At 37.7% G+C, this 18123-nt stretch overlaps 1 protein-coding gene across 5 annotated transcripts in view; it reads right to left on the reverse strand.

Annotated features, from left to right (window-relative positions):
* USP34 (ubiquitin specific peptidase 34) overlaps nt 1-18123 on the reverse strand; it is a 239468-nt gene that overhangs the window by 96853 nt on the left and 124492 nt on the right. For all 5 annotated transcript variants that reach the window (XM_079792022.1, XM_079792020.1, XM_079792024.1 and 2 more), the window contains 6 exons: nt 15992-16092; nt 15566-15775; nt 9741-9866; nt 5421-5543; nt 5206-5289; nt 4699-4785 (listed from right to left, as the gene is read on the reverse strand). In XM_079792022.1, coding sequence (XP_079648148.1) covers nt 4699-4785; nt 5206-5289; nt 5421-5543; nt 9741-9866; nt 15566-15775; nt 15992-16092 — 731 coding nt within the window. The remainder of the gene's footprint in view (nt 1-4698; nt 4786-5205; nt 5290-5420; nt 5544-9740; nt 9867-15565; nt 15776-15991; nt 16093-18123) is intronic.

Genomic DNA, 18123 nt, shown 5'->3' on the forward strand with positions numbered 1-18123 from the left:
ATTATACCTAGTAGTTAATCCACGTGCTATAGAATTTTGCTAAGCATTTATTATGGTCAGTAACAATCCAATCTTATAAAATTGAAGAAAAATTATCAAAACACTAAGAGGGTGCATGTAATGAAATGGAAATGACACACATTTCTATCATGAAAACATCATATAAATGTATGTAATAGAGAGATACAGGTTTTTTTAAAAAAAGTACAGTGACAGCATTTCGGAGGCAGTGATATTTGAACAAAGATGCTGATGCTGACGTGAAAGACACCCACGAAGGAGTGCTGAAAGTGATTCCTTTAAGGCTAGTAGGGGATAGCTCCATAAATTTAAGAAAGTAAGTGTTTATTTATAGATTAAACAGTACATTATACATGTACTGTATATAAGAAAGGTTAAAACAGGGAATTATTTGGGGGTCTGGAATGGATTAATTCAATTTACATTCTTTATAATGGGAAAATATAATTCAGATTTTTAACATATCGCTTCTTGAAAAGCCTTCCGGCATGAATTAAGTTCGAGCACCAAGGTTCCACTGTACACTACTCAAACTGTACTATGATTTTTAAAACATTTAAACAACTAACAAGTTGTTTCTCCAACAAGTTGCATATACTCTAATATTTTGGGGCCAAAGCAATTCTCAATAGCTCTAGAATATAATTCAACTGAAAATGTTACATTTCTATATGTCAATTTAAAATAAAAAATATTTTTGGTAAAATACTGTTTAGTGTAATATTTCTTACTGACTTAAAGCTTTACTTAAAAATATTTTTAAAGTAAAACACTTCCTTGAAATGAATTAATAAGAATATCACTTATGTTCAAGATGAGAGTTTCAGAGCTTTCGCTTTAATAGTCCTTTTCTCCCTATTTTCCTAACACCAGTGCCAAGTGGTATATCTATACCAATATACTTGAAACATAGCAACCCCCTATAAGTGGTTTTCAGAAAGGTACCAAGAAATTTCAGTGAGGAATGAATAGTTTTTTCAACAAATGGTGCTAGAAAAATTGGATAGCCATAAAAAAATTAAATAAAACAAAACTTCATCCTCTCTCCACATATGTAAAAGTTAGTTTTAAATGCATCACAGGCCTAAATCTGAAAGATAACTGTAAAACTTACAGAAAACAAATAAATAAACAAACAAAAAACAGGAGAAAATCTTTGTTATCTTAAAACATGGATTTCTTATAGAGGATACAAAAACTGTTACATTAAAAACTCTGCTTAAAAAACATAAATGTTTATATATGTAAGCCACAGACTGAGTGAAAATATTCCTACGACAGTAGTCCCTTCCCTTATTCAGTTTCATTTTCAGAGGTTCCAATTGCCCATGGTCAACAACAGTCTGAAAATATTAAATGGAAAATTCCAGAAATAAACAACTCATAAGTTTTAGATTGTATGCTGTTCTGAGTAGTGTGATGAAATCTCCTGCTGTGTAGTTCTGTCCCTCCCGGGACATGAATCACCCCTTTGTCCAGTGGGTCCACACTGCATACACTATTCAACCAATAATCACTAAGTAGAGCTGGCTCAGTAGCACAGTGCTTGTGTTCAAGTAACTCTTATTTTACTTAATAACAGCCCACTGTGCAAAAGAGGTGATGCTGCCAATGTATGTCAAAAAATTGGGTAACTTGGACAAAATTTTTAGAAACACAAAACTCATTCATAAAGAAATAAAAAATATGAATAATGCTCTCCACATCGGAAAGACAAGTAACATATGATTTCACTCATATATGGAATCTAATGAATAAAATGAACGAATAAGCAAAATTGAGACAGACTAATAGATGGAGCGTAGGCTGATACCTGGGGAGGAGCGGGCGGGGGTGGGGGGAGACACTGAGTGAAGGAGGCATGGATTGAACAAAAAGAAAAAAAAGAGTGAAAAAACTCAAGGATATGAACAACAGAATGGTGACTGCTAGGGAGGGGGGGAGGAGGAGGGTTTAGAGGGTAAATGGTGATGGATGGAAGACTTGACTTGGGGTGGTGAGCACACAATACAGTGTATGGATGATGTGTTGTAGAATTGTGCAATTGAAAGCTGTATACTTTTGTTAACCAGTATCACCCCAATAAATTCAATAAAAAGGACAAAAATGCAGATCCAAAAATGTCAATGTAAATGAAAAATAAAATTATAAAATATTAAAATAAAATTACTTCTAAGACCATTTAATGGGGAAAGGACAGCCTTTTCAAGAAATGCTGGGAAATCTGGAATTTGGCAATGATTTCTTGAGTAGGTCAACAAAGCCACAAAATAATACTACATACTCACTAGAATGGCTGAAATTAAAAAGACTAACTATACCAACTATTGGTGAGAATGTGAAACAAATGCATGGTACCAAACTCCTTTGGAAACAGTTTGGCAGCTTGTTACAAAGTAATCTTACACTTACCATACACTTCTCAGCAATTTCTTTACTTGGCATTTACCCAAGAGAAACAAAAACATATGTACCCCATAAGACTTGCATATGAATGCTTAGCTTATATCAGCTTTTTTCGTAATAGCCCAAAACGGGAAACTCAAATGTCAATTAATAGGTGCGTGCATACTGAAAGTAGTAGTATACATATACAATGGTTCTCTACTGAGCAATAAAAACCAAACTAACTATACATGCAACATTTATCAATTTCCATACACGTTTAGTGAAAGAAGCTCGATACAGAAGAGCATATACCATTATTATTCCATTTACATTAAATTCTATAAAATACAAATGTAATCTATAGCAACAGGGAGACACTGATTATAAAAGGGGAGGATGGAACTTCTGAGGTAGTAGAAATATTCTATATCTCAATTGTGTTGGGAGGATTACACAAATATACACATTTTTGAAAACTTAAGCAATCTGTAATAATAAAAGTGTAATATGCAAATCGACCGAACGGCCAAACAGTCCAGACAACCTTCCAGACGAAGTCGGAGTGGCTGCGAGGGCCTACCCTTGCACGAATTTCGTGCATCGGGCCTCTAGTATATATAGAAAGATTTATGTGAAATGTCTACAATAGGCAAATCTATAAAGATAGCAGGTAGATTAGATTAGTGGTTGCCTAGGGCTCAAACATGAGAAAAAATGAGGAGTGACTGCTAATGAGTATGGGATTTCTTTTGGGGGATGATGAAATTGTTCTGGAATTATACAATGGTAATAGTTGCACCATTTTGTGAATATATGAAAAATCACTGATTTATACATTTTAAAATTTTATTGTATGTGAATTATATCTCAATTAAATTTAACTTAAAAGTATACTTCAGCTAAGTTCATTCTAAAAGTAAAAACAATTTGGTTAAGAAACAAGAATGATTCTGAATTATAACTATAATATATTAACAGAGATGCATTATAAATAGGGGATATTAAGCTGACATAAAAGTAATCTGTCTCTCAGGCATATTTGGCATCTCTGACATTGCTAGGCTATATGGCAGCAAATTTTTCTTATCAGTAATATTTCATACAGTATCCAAACTATCAAAGTAAACAAAGAAAACCTTTGGCATAATTCCTTGCAATAGCATTCAATACTAGACTTAGAATATTTTATAAACAAAATTCCTACAAATGGCACATAACTACTCATTAAAGATTTTAGTTAAATACTCCCACTCTGCCAAAGAACTAAAAGACACCTTATAACACTAAGAGATTAGTGGGACAAGAAAGACATGAAAAACAATAAAACAAAACAAATATTTAAATTATAAGACATAGATATCAATATTTATTATAGTATAGGTATCTATTTTAATGAAATATCTATAGTAAGATGTGTAAAATAAAAATGTATTGTTTTTCATTTCAAAGTATTGAAACCAGTGGTAAGATAGCAATGTTTTCCACCCTAGCTGGTTTGGCTCAGTGGATAGAGCGTCGGCCTGTGGACTGAAGGGTCCTGGGTTCGATTCCAGTCAAGGGCACATGCCCAGGTTGCAGGCTCGATCCCCAATAGGGGGCGTGCAGGAGGCAGCCAATCAATGATTCTCTCTCATCACTGATGTTTCTACCTCTCTCTCTTTTTCCGTTCCTATCTGATATCAATAAAAAAATATATATTTTTAAAAAGATAGCAATGTTTTCTAAATGTACTTTCTTTTATTAAGCTTTTCTTTCATTAAACTTTTAAAGTTAGTAGCATTTGATATAAAAAACACCTGTCTCCTAGGTTCTAAAATAATTCTAAAAAACAAGTACTAAGAAATTATTATTTGAATGTAATGTTTCATAATGCTACTCTGCTTTGTTGGAGGTCAGGTCCATTTGGTTTAAAAACTAAAAAAGAAAAAAAAACTGAAAAAGAGTCTCTTCAAAAAATTAAATACATACACCAAGTTTTTAAAAAAGCATCCAAAGTTTAACTATATAAATATTAATATATAATGTATAAACCTAAAGGAAAAATATTCATGATTAGACATAGTTCAGAGTCATTAATTTTAACACTTAAAATTTTTAAACAAAGTTGACAAGGAAAACTCTTACTGCATAATTTCTTTATCAAACCCTATTTAAGAAAAAATAATTTCTACTATACTCCATACTCTCCTGTGCGACAGTGATGTAGCAAAAGTTATACTTGCTAATGGGAAATGGAATGCTTAAAATGGGATAACTATTGTAACTAGCTAACAGTGAATTTTCACTTACCACAGTCCAGGATTCCTGCTCTTTAGGCTCCAGAATTCCGGAATTAAAAATTTCTAATAACTGTTGAAGCCCTCCAGCAGCAACAAACTGTAAGCAATTGTGAGCGTAATGGTAAGAGAAAAGCAGCTACATAATGTAACAAAGAAATTTCTCTGACTTAAATAATCAAAATAATTTTTATACAAGTAACATACAGACTACTTTCAAGAATTTTTAAAAGATTCTTGCAAAAATCTACAACATATCTTTATATTCCATTAACCATTTAATCCCAAACACTGGGATGTACTAACAGAGTATTAAAATGAAGGAACATGTAAGCGCTAAAATAGGAGCTCCAAGGCATTAATACATATTAGCTTATAGTGAATTCGAGTAATCTACATTTTTAAACTACCCTTTATTTTAATAGTAAATTAGTTGAAAACCTATTAATAATTATGGAATCTACTTTTGGAAAATTAGAAATAAATTATTTTCATCATACTGTAAAACACATGATCCAACCTTGCAACTCCATGAATTTTTACTATTTTCCACTTGATCCTCACTTGAATCATCAGAATCTGGATAAAGATCACTGTAACTTCCCTGTGGAAAAAATAAGAATGAGAGAGAATGGCAAGAGAAAAAATTATTCTGGAATTAAAAGATAACATGCTCTGGAATTTTGCTCCAGGGAGACTACAAATATGTAGTGATAACAATAGAAATACAATTACCGTCGACTCTCTCCTTATCCTTCTATTAGGTTTTCCCAGTGCTTCAATAATTTCCAGGGCATATAAAAGCTTGTGAGCACTCTTAATTTTGAGAAGTTCTTTCCAATTAAGTCCATCATTACTCTTAAATAAAAACAAAACAAAACATAAGTTTCCTATGCCAACTTACTAAGGGAACCTCTCCAAATTAAAAAAGTTGTCACTATATAAAAACTCAAATATTACATATACATTGAAATACATTCAAACATGTGAAGACCAATTATATAACTGGTACTAATGTTATGCTTAAAACACCAATTACTGAGGAAGGAAGATGGTGGCATAGGTAAAAACGGTACTCACTGCCTCCCACAACCACTTCAAAAATTGCAACTAAAATACAGAACCACCACCACTCAGAACCAATTGAAATCTGGCTGAACAGAAGTCCTACAACTAGGGAACTACAGAAAAAGCACACTGAGACTAGTAGGAAGGGCAGAGATGTGGGAATTGGCTGGTCCCACACCCAACTGTGGCAGTTTAAAATAAGGAGGGATATCATGGCTATGGAGGTTTCCCTGAGGAGAAAGGTATCCCTGCGCCACACCAGGTCCCCGGCCAAGGGTTCCAATGCCAGAAAGAGAAGTCCCCACAACTTTTAGCTATAAAGCCCAGCAGTTCCTCTTAACCTTTTTCACTCGGATGTTGCGTGTGACTCGACACGGTTAGCATCGGTAGCAGCTCTTTTTATACTCTTTGAATGTATCAATAATTTGAAATATAAAAAAACCCAAATAAATAAGTTTGTATGAAAAGAAACTCCAGTTTTTTATTCTACTGCCGCGCTTTGTAAAATCTGGGGTATTTAAAAAATTAAATCCCGAGTAGAATAAAGGAATCGAGAAAAAAGCAAGCGAGTGCAAAGGGTTAAAGGGCCTGCATATGAACTTTCTGGGAATCACTCCCTCTGAGCTCCAGTGCACCAGTTTGAAAGGAACCTGGGACATTTGGGGAGGAAATAACTGGCCTGTAATTGGGGTAAGAGCTGGAGGGGCAGCTTTCTCCCAGACAGAAGTGGTGACAGAGGCCATTGTTCCTTTGCTGAGCCCTTCCTGCAACAGAGCTGAAAGGCTGCTGCCATATCTGAATCTCCATCAACCTGGCTCACACTTTTCAACCCGCCTGGTGATTCCCTGAGACCCCACCACTCCCTCCTTGCAGGCTCATCCAAGACACTTTCAGTGGCTATTCCATACAACTGGCCTCTCTTGCCTCATGCTTTGGAATTTCCTAAGCTGTCCCAAAAAAGCAGCACCTGGAATCAGTGTGCCCTGTACTTCTCAATAAGTGGCCCCAGGCCCAGCACTAGCAGCAGACCACCCTGGTTCACATCTTGGCCTCTCCTAAGCACATCCAAGCTCAACACAAATAGGAGCAATCTGCAGATTGCTTTGTAGCTCAGGTTGGGTGGCCCCAGGCAGGGCACAGGCAGAGGCTGACTTTGCACCTCTCAGGAGGCCTCAGAGCCAGTGCACCGGTGGTCAACTTTGACCACACCGGATTACAATCCTAATACCTCCACAAGTGACACACTTAAGGGACAGACTCAGTGAGTACCAAAGCCCCACTGAAGCAAGTCCTGCTCCTAAACAGCAGCTCTTAAGCTATAGTCACAGCTGATCCTCACAACCAATTGGCCTGGGGGTCAACCACTCTCATTGAGGCCAATATAAATCAAGGCTCAACCATAATAAGACAGTGCACAGAGCTCACACAGGGATGCACCTGGAGCACCCAGAAAAGGTGACTGGGAAGGCTAAGCAACTGGGTCCTACAGGACACCTACTACATAAGGTGACTCTACACCAAGTGTGGGAGACATAGCAGATCTACCAAATTCATAAAAATAAACACAGGGAGTCGGCCAATATGCAGAGACAAAGAAACATGTCACAAATGAAAGAAAAGGAGAAATCTCCAGGAAAAGAATAAATGAAATAGAAGAAATTAGTCAATACAGAGTTCAAAACAATGGTTATAAAGATGCTCAAAGAACTTAATGAAAACTTCAAGGAATTTAGTGAGAATTTCAAGGAACTTAGTGAAAACATCAACAACATAAAAAAAAACAGTAATGAAGGATACACAAACTGAAATAAAGAATAGTTTACATGGGCTCAACAGTAGAGGACACCTAGAATCAAATCAAGAATTTGAAATATAAGGAAGCAAAGAACACCCAATCAGAACAGCAAAAAGAAAAAAGAATCCAAAAATGTGAAGATAGTGTAAGGAGACTCTGGAATAACTTCAAACATACCAACATTCACATCATGAGGGTATCAGAAGGAGAAGAGAAGGAGCAAGAAATCAAAAACCTATTTTAAAAAATAATGACAGAAAACTTACCTTAGCTGGTGAAAGAAATAGACATACAAGTCCAGGAAGCACAGAGAACTGCAAACAAGAGGAACCCAAAGAGGGCCACACCAAGACACATCATAATTAAAATGCCAAAGGTTAAAGACAAAGAGGGAATCTTAAAAGCAGCAAGAGAAAAGCAGTTAGTTGCCTACAAGGGAGCGCCCATATGACTGTCAGCTGATTTCTCAACAGAAACTATGCAGGCCAGAAGGAAGTGTTAAGAAATATTCAAAGTGATGAAAAGCAAGGACCTACAACCAAGATCACTCTACCCAGCAAAGCTATCATTTAGATTTGAAGATCAGATAGAGCTTCCCAGATAAGGAAAAGCTAAAAGAGTTCATCACCACCAAATCATTACATGAAATGTTAAAGGTTGTCTTCTTTAAGAAGAAGAAATAAAATATCAAAAACATGAATAAAATAGTAATAAATGCATATTTAGCAACAACTGAATCTAAAAATTAAAATAAATGAACAAGGAATCTAATGAAAAAATAAACTAATTAATAAAAATAGAACCAGAGGCATAGAAACCTGAAACAGTCTGATGAGTCTCAGAGAGAATGGGAGAGGGGGGCTTGAAAGAGATTAACCAGAGAAATTATATGCATATATGCATTACCTATGAACACATACAATAAGGTGGTGAATGCGGGGGGAGGAGGGGCTGAAGCCAGGGGGAGGGGGGCAATGGTGGGAGAAAGGAAGGGTCATCTATAATACTATCAACAATAAAGGTTTAAACAAATGAAAAATAAAACATCAATTACTGATTAAATTTTGTTAAAGTAAAATTAATATACAAACAGAATAGGAAAAAATTGTATCTTGTTAACCTTCACAACCTTTGAATCAATTTATCAACTGACTAATAAAAAACATTGCAGCCTACTTGAATTTGTAAACTTTTAATATAGAAGTAGTAAAGTCTATGTTTAATACTTGTAAGTTACACCGACCTTTTTAAAAGTCATATGCACATACATACATTTGAAAATATTATTGTTTTCTACTCTCAACTTATGAAATTGTTATTCACACTTAGTGTGCATCTTTGACAATATTATTATCAGAGCTACTCTTGAGTTATGATCTACCATTTTCCCAATCATTCCAGATATAGGACCTTCTGAAATCACATGAAAACATCCCAAATCATAGATAATGATCAGCATAACATTAGATTATTTTTTCCATTCATCCTGTAGGTGTTCCATTGATATCTCCAGAAAGTAACCGTAAAAAATGACCCTAAAAAATAATCTCTCATTTTAACAGATATCTTTATAGGGAGATATCTAATATTATATGTGAGGTCATACTCCTATGGGAAATCAACAAACATATTATAGATTTCTTAGCTATATTTTTTTTTACCTAATTCTATCAGTTGACTTGTATGAGCATCCAAAACAAGCACTGATACATGTCATTAAATCATAGTGGATGTTCTCTAAACATTTGTATTGTCGAAAACTAAGCAATATTCAGAACATATAGTATTATGAGAAAACACTAATATAAAGGCAAATCCATATTTCTTTCTAAAGGTAATTTTAGTAAACATCCTTGCCTTATATTTACCCTACCTTTTCACTAAACGTTAAAATGAACTGGCACATTTTACTGAAGATACAGGTCAAAATGCAATCTCAAACACGGCCAGTAGGAATGTAAACTGGTATCATCCTCCAGGAGAATAAAGAGCTTCTGTAGGCCTTGGCTGGATATCTCAGTTGGTAAGACCATCATCCTGATATGCCAAGGTTGAGGGTTTAATCCACAGTCAGGGCACATATAAGAATCAACCAATGAATGCATAAATGAGTGGAATAACAAATGGATGCTTCTCTCTTTCTTTCTAAAATCAATCAATTAAAAAAAAAAAGAGAGATTCTGTGGGCTTACCTGTTCATCTGAGATATTCTGGAATGCCATTAACATATTAGGACATGTAGGAAGAAGCATCAGTAGTTCCCATACACGCCTAGAGAGATTTTCTGCATGAAGATGAAGTTCTTCACATCTTAAGCTCTACATAAATAAGAACAACTGTTTATCAAGGTGGATCAATAAAGAATGCAAACAAAAAAGGTCCCTAAACTTAAGTTGAACTTTTTTTGCATAAAACCAATAATGATCAAGTTTGATATTTTATAGTGAGAAATAAACTATTCCTTACATAGTAAATACATTTATCAATAAATTATGTCAAAGTTACGGTCTTTCAACTTGTTATTGAACACTTTTCTGGGAAGTGTTCAATAACAAGTTGATTCTAGCCCTTTAATTCTATCACTTTTTCTTAGGAAACTTTCCAAATAGCAGTGAAAATATCTGTTTTATGAAGACGTACAAGTAAATTTCAATAGGACTATCACCTATGTCCCCTTTGCAGGTTACTATTCTAAGTACAATGAAGACTTGGTGAATTAAGCCCTTAACCTTACATTTGGGAAAAGAGTACTAGTATACTTGTTCCTCTTATTTTGCCTAACCATACCTATATTTTATTCTCAGACAAGCAGAGATTAAGAGGAAAGAAAAAAAAATGTTTTTAACAATCTACTTTTCTCCACTATCATTTGTTAAATTTGGAACCTATAAGGTGCTGAGATAATATTTAAATATGTTTCAGGAAATATGCAAGAAATGGGCAAGTTTCCTTATTTTTTCTTTTTAATTAAAGCACAACCCAAAGAGTTAAATAAGCAGCAAAAGCTCATTTATAGTTTTGGAATTTTCCACAGAGTATGAATTTGTATATTATTATCCTACCACTGCTGATGTCATTAATTTTTAAAAATGTAATACATAGGAATTGCCAAAGGAATCTTTTATACATCTATAAAAAGTAAATTGGTTCTTTTTGTATAATGGTAAAAAGCTAGTATAGTCAGAAGACAAGGGAATGTTAGAGATGGAGTTTCAAAGTAAATTTAGCTTTTCATAATGCTAAGAAAGAAAGAGAAGGGCCCTGGCCGGTTTGGCTCAGTGGGTAGAGCATCAGCTTGCGGACCAAAGGGTCCTGGGTTCAATTCCAGTCAAGGGCACATGCCCGGGTTGTGGGCTTGATCCCTAGTGGGGGTCTTGCAGAAGGCAGTCGATCAATGATTCTCTCTCATCATGGATGTTTCTATCTCTCCCTCTTCCTTTCTCTCTGAAATCAATAAAAATATATTTGAAAATAAAAAAGAGAAGGAACCCAACTAATAATTTTGCTTTAGTTAGGAAAATGGCAGTGAAAGTTCTTCAGTAAAATAGAATTTATTGTTTTTTAAACTCTCCGTTTTTAAAAAAATAAAAGGATGAAATTCTACAAAAAACGATTCGAAGAAAACAAAATTCACCCATCTTATAGGACTACTAGAGGCCCGGTGCACCAATTTGTGCACAGGTGGGGTCCAGCCAGCCCACAATGATCAGGGCCGAGGGGGCCAGGCTGGCTGGGGGTAAGGGAGGTGGAAGGGCCAATCGGGGGCGGGAGGGGTCGAGGGTGGTTGGTTGGCCGGCTGCCCCTGGTCGGACTCCAGTCAAACTCCTGGTGGAGGGAACAATTTGCATATTATCCTTTTATTATACAGGATGTTCTATGTTATGTCTCAAAGGCCCTACAATATGGGTCACACACAGTGAATGTCCTTTATTTTTATCTTTCAGGCCAATCAGTCTTACAACAAGAAACTCCACATCAACAATGATATACTTACCACAAATGAAATTCAATAAAATACCTGCTAAAAAAATAAATGCTTCCCTTTTGTTTAGGTCTCATGTGGACTATTCCAATGGCCTATTAACTGGTCCTCCACCTCAGGCCTTTGGAATGGCCTATTAATTGGTCCTCCAGCTCTGGTATTTGTTTTCTCTCAGACATCTTCCACATTAACACTTAAACTTTGTTCTAAAAGCCCAAACCCAGAAAATGATCTCATGTTGTTGCTAAAAAACCTTCCATGACGATGGCAATCCATTTCACAGTGAATAAAAAAACTCATGCAATCCTTTATGGTATTGGTTACAATCTCCTTTTCTGTTCTTACATTTGTACTAGAGGCCCGGTCCACAAATTCATACATGGGTAGGGCCCCTCTAGGTGGCCTGCAGGGATCTGGGCCGAAACCTACAGTCCAACCTCGCCTGCAGCTCCTACCCACTGCTCCCACTCATCCCGGCCCCACTGCGCCTGCTGCGGGCTTGCGCCCAATCAGTCCAGATTGGGAGAGGCTCCTGCTGCAGTGCTCACCAGACATGAGCCCTGCTTCTGGCGCCCTCCCAAGGGGAGTGGCCTGCGGAATCGGGCTGAAACTAGCTCTTCGACATCCACCAACAGGTCCCAGATTGCGAGAGGGCACAGACCAGGCCGAGGGACTCCACCAGTGCACGATGGGGCCGGGGAAGGACAATGGGAGGGCTACAGGGCGTGTCCAGCCAGGGAGGGACCGAGGGAGGGTTCCAGGGCACGTCTGGCCCATCTCACTCAGTCCCGATCGATTGGCCAGACCCCAGCAGCAAGTTAACCTACCGGTCGGGGCATTTGCCCCCTAGTGGTAAGTGCACGTCACAGCGAATGGTCGACCAGTTGACTGTATACCCCCTGGTGGTCAGTGCACATAACAGCGAGCAGTTGAATGGCCTTAGCAAATCATTAGCATATTACACTTTGATTGGTTGAACAGTCGACTGGTCACTTAGCATATTAGGTTTTTATTATATACGATTACACTATACTCATACTCCCAAGTTTTTTAAACGTTATTTACTTTTCTGTAAATCTGTAATGTATCTCTTTACTTTTATCAGCAGCTGGACTCAATATTCAATACTCTCCTTTTGCAAAATCCTCCCCCCAATTTTTCCTCTCCCTTATGTTCCCATAACATTCTACATAGAAGACTAGCACCCTTCTGGAACACTGGTGAATTCTTGTAATTATCTTTTTCTCTTTTAAAATGCCAATATAGTGCTCAAAAGAAGTAAAAAGTCATCAAACCCTGTCCAAGTAGTAGCTCAGTGGGTTGGAGTGTCATCCCATACACCAAAAGGTTGTGTGGTTCAATCCCTGGTCAGGGTGTGTTCGGGAGGCAACCTATCGATGTTTCTCTCTAAAAATCAATAAAAACATATCCTCAGGTGAGGATTTAAAAAAAAAAAAGTCATTAAGTATTTATGGCATAAATTTAAAAGGTGAGAAAATGGGAGTTCATGGGCATCAATTATTAATTATTCTGCTTGAACAAAAGTGAGATTTCTTAGGAATTTAACTCATGGTGGACTCCCAGCTGCCTGTGGTGAACTTTGGCTCCCTGCTACCAGTGCTGCCTCCTGCCCGCACTTCTCTGTTACCTGTGGACCCTGCTCTGCAGCCCCACCCCCCTTTTGTCTGTGTGGCCCCCACCTGCTCCTCAGGTGCTGCCTTCACCTGCCAGGCCCTTCCCTCTCTAGCTTGGGGCAAGCAGAGCTTCACCCAGTAGAGCTAAAGCTATTCCAGGATTATCAAAAACTGAGCAGCAACCTTGGGGGACCCAGGTCGCCATGTTCTCCCCCAGATGGAAAGTCTTTCTCTGGTCTCAGTTCCCATCTCAAAGCCCCACCCTCCACCTATAGTGGTGTCTTCTGCACCCAGCACATTGACCTTCATCAGCAGGCCTCCCACCTGATGCCCTACACTGGATGCTGAAGCCCTAGGAGCGGACAGAGCCACCTTCCTGAGAAGGGTCTTCCCCATGGGCAGAAGAGCTTGGGTCCCCCGGGGACAAGGAGGCTAGGTTGCCTCCACCCTGAGGGAGTTCCCCTTGCGCCCCCCCCCCCCCGGCTTTGTATATAGATTATAAATATATAAGGGGAAAAGGGGTGGGTGAGACGGGTTATGGGGCTGGGGCCTCGCTTCCCCTCCTCCCTGCTCCCCTGGTCCCCTATCCCTGGGGCCATTTGTTAAAAATAATAATAATAAATAAAAAAAAGAATGTACCATCACAAAAGAAACCAAACTATCAGGAATAGAGGACTCAGTGGCTACCATTGCATCCATGATCACATACATTTTAGAAACATAGAAAGAAGTCACTTAACATTCTTAAGAAAGAAACAGTAGCCATTAAAGGCAAGCCATCAAAGCACCACTATTAATTGACACTCTACCTCAAAATAATGATTCTCTGGATGAGAAAATCAATGAACCTTTAGGATAAATCCATTTAAAGGCATTAAAAAAGTCAATGGACTGAAATGATTGATTCCTTTAGGTCAGTGGTCGGCAAACGGCAGCTCGCGAGCCACATGCGGCTCTTTGGCCCCTTGAGTGTTCTAACGCCACTTCTTCAAAATAGACCCGCCCAGGCCGAAAACTGACTTCTGCGCATGGGCCACGAAGTTTCAATCGCACTGTATGTGCGCACCCGCACGTGCTATTTTGTGGAAGAGCCACACTCACGGGGCCAAAGAGTCGCATGTGGCTCGCGAGCCACAGTTTGCCGACTACTGCTTTAGGTGATCTTATACATACTGACTTTAAATACCATCTTTATAGTGGTAACCCACAAACTTACTTCTCAAGATCAAACCTTTTCTCTGAGCTCCAAACTCATATATCCAAATGCTTACTTAACATCTACACTTCATGTCCCACAGGCACCCATTCTTAATTTCAAATGGAATCTACCTAGTTTCTCAAGCCAGAAACCTGTTTTCCTTCTTCCTAAACCCAAGTATATCCCTACTCTTAAGCCAATCGACCACCAACTTATGTTGTTTTGACCTAATATCTACTTAATTAATGTCCACTGCCACCATTCTATTTCAGGGTACCATCAATGCTCCCTTGGACTAGTGAATTGGGTTCTTTACACCTTTCTCTATCCTTGCCAAGCAAACCTATTACTTTTAAAACAGAAACAAGAACATGTGTGTTCTGCTTAAGATATTTTAATGCTCTCCACTTTACTTTGAGTAAAATGGAAATAACTTGCAATGGCTCGTTTGGCTCTGCTTACCTTTCCAATCTCATTCCTCTCATCACCCTTCACATTCTACTCACTAGCTCTCTAACAATTCTTAGACCTGTAACTCCTTATCATATAAAATTACTCTATCCAAATCATTCCTCACTCTCTTCATTTAGCTGGATCCTTTTTACCCATCATCCCCAGATTATATATAGTGTACCTCAGAGAAACCTTCCTTGACCGAATAATATCCTATATAATAAAAGGGTAATATGCAAATTGTCCCCTCAACCAGGAGTTACACCGGAATTCAACCTGGAGGTGGGGCTGGCCCACCAACTGCCCAGGGCCCCTCCCCCTCACTGGCCCAGCCCAATCAGCCCTGGTCAGGGCAGGTAGACTTCACCCGTGCATGAATTTGTGCACCAGGCCTCTAGTATAAATGAATCTCTATCACCACGTCCTAATAATTACGTGCCACGTCTCACTCTTAGCACCTATCTCTATCTATGATTTACCTGTTAATTGATCTGAAACTATTTATCTGTTTGGCATATCAATGATCTGTCTTCCCCACCGGATTCAATAAAAATCGAAACTATGCTTAGTTTGATCCTTGCAAAACAACACTTTAAAACAGTATGCCTAGGTCATGTTAGACACTTAAATAGCTAATGAATAAATAATTGGTTTCCTAAGTTTTACCACTCGTAAGACATTAACGAGAATTATTTTCCACTCCACAGAAACACAAAACAAAACTTTGTGGAAATAAAATGATAAAGTCACCTCACTATCTTCTACTGCCACTTTTCCTGAAGGTGGTTTAAATGATGCAAGCATCTCTAGTAAATCAAAAAGAGTAGTTAAATGAGGTTCTTGTAAAAGCAAAAGCATCGGAATGTTGTCCTTCTGAGGGGGTGGTAGGCAAGATGCTGGAAGCTGAACACCTTCCCCTTTCCGTTCTCTCCTCGGTGCACCCAATGATACGAAAACCATCTGTAAAAGTAGAAGCAATAGGGGGAAAAACAAATAAAAAGTGTGTGTGTGTGTGCATAGTGTGATATATAAAGTTCTTAAGTATAAAATAACTTCACTTATGATTTTAATATAACAAAAGCAGTAAGAACTGTTTTTAAACTGTACCTTCAAATATTCCATTACTGATTATAACAGGAAATAGATTATTAAAACCCAATTCACATTTATATGTACCTGCATATCTTTAAAACCAAGCTCATGAAGTGCTTTTTCATCATAATCTGTTGTTAACTCATGTCCAGATGAAATCATCCTGACGGGTCCCATAAGGCCTCCTTAAAAACAGGAGAAAAGCTAAGTGAACACTTTTATAAGAGTTAACTTATTTGCTGACATGAAAATATGGTTATAGGAATTAATTTCACGGTACATTAAGCTTACTATAATTATTGAGCAAAGTGGAGACAGTATTAAGCATGATTCCTGCATTATTTTCTGTTGTACAAGTTAACCTTATGCAGTTAAAAATTAAAATAAAATTATCATTTAGCATCAATTTAATGAGATCAATTCCTGTCTGCTTAACACCTTGCTGACCGGTCATGAGATAACTCGTGTCTGCACTTACTTTAAGTAATTTTAAAACTCTACATTACTTTCACACCTTTACTGGTCAGCGATGTTTGGACATGGAAACATGAGTTATCTTGTGATGGGTCAGCAAGGTGTTAACCATTTAAAAAATTTTACAAGTAAAAAACACTATGGAGCTTTATGGGAACCTAAGCATTTTCCCTAGCAACACATGCAGATGAATCAGATTCGTTAATGCATTAATTATACAAGTAACCAACCAATATTTTTTAAAATATATTTTTATTGATTTCAGAGAGAAAGTGAGAGAGATAGAAACATCAATGATGAAAGAGAATCATTGATCACCTGCCTCCTGCATGCCCCACACTGGGGATCAAGCCCCCAACCTGGGCATATGCCCTGACCGGGAATCGCGAACCCTGACCTCCTGGGCCCAGCAAGTATTTTTAATGATTGAGTTTTCTCTTCCCTGTTCTTACACACCAAAACAAAGTAAAATAAACTATAATGCAGAAAAACTTTTTTAAAGCATAGTTCTGACATGAAAAAAATATATGTTACAACATCCCAGATTATGTTAAATTCAAGAAACTCAACAGATTGAGGCATTTTATTTCCAGAAAGCATAAAGTCCTTTTTGCTGCACACACCATCAATTCATTTCCCACCATCATCCCTACCTAAATATGCTTTAGCCAATTAACCTCCTTACCCTTTCTTGAAAATACCAAAAATGTTCCCATCTCAAGACCTAAAATGTTCCTCCACAGAATTTCAATAGCTCATTCCCTCACTTGCTTCACGTCTCTAGCAAATGTAAGGCCTTTCGCCTACCCCCTCAATCGACTATTTTATTTTTTTGAAAAGCAAGCAAGAATTTACTGACCACAGCAAAAACATACTTGACAACGAAACAAGGAAGGGCACACCAGAGAACCTATGCTGGGCTACTCTGGCTCACTGGGAAGTAAAAAAAAGGAGATCTTGGAGACAGGTTCAGGGGGTCAGCCTGGGACTAGCTGCCTCTGCCCATTGCTCCCCTGGTTGCAAGTCTCATAAGATCCCTTAGAGCAGTGGTTCTCAACCTTTCTAATACCACGACCCTTTAACCCACAGGTTGAGAACCGCTGCTGTAGAGCCTAAGACGACCGGAAAACACAGACATTTACATTATGATTCATTAAGGGTAGCAAAATTATAGTTATGAAGTAGCAACAAAAATAATTTTATGGTTGGGGGTCACCACAACATGAGGAACTGTATTAAAGGGTCATGGCATTAGAAAGGTTGACAACCACTGCCTTAGAGGTTAGGGGATACGTGCCTTGTGGGGGAAGAAGAGGGGAAAAGGAATGGCACGGGCATGCTCCCTGGACAAAGAGGGCCTCAATTCACTATCAATCCCTTATTCCGCTTTATCTTTTTTTAAAGCACTTAATAGCATCTGACATTATATATTTATCTGTTTCTCCTTCATTAAAAAAAAAAATCCAATTTCACAAAGGCAGAGATTTTACTATGTTCACAGCTGTACTCCCCAGTACAAGAACATAGCAGGCATTCAAATTAAGTATTGTTTAATCCATATTTTAAAAAAAAAAGCTTGACAGAATAAGAAAATTAAGGGGTTCCAGTTAAGATGGAAGCATAGGTAAATGCAGTACTTGAATTCTCTCACAACCACATCAAAATTACAAATAAACTATAGAACCATCATTCACAACTGCCTGAAATCCAGCTTAACGTAAGTCCTACAACTAAAGATATAA

Source organism: Cnephaeus nilssonii (assembly GCF_951640355.1).
Source record: "Cnephaeus nilssonii genome assembly, chromosome: 15".
NCBI classification, from domain to species: Eukaryota; Metazoa; Chordata; class Mammalia; order Chiroptera; family Vespertilionidae; genus Cnephaeus; species Cnephaeus nilssonii.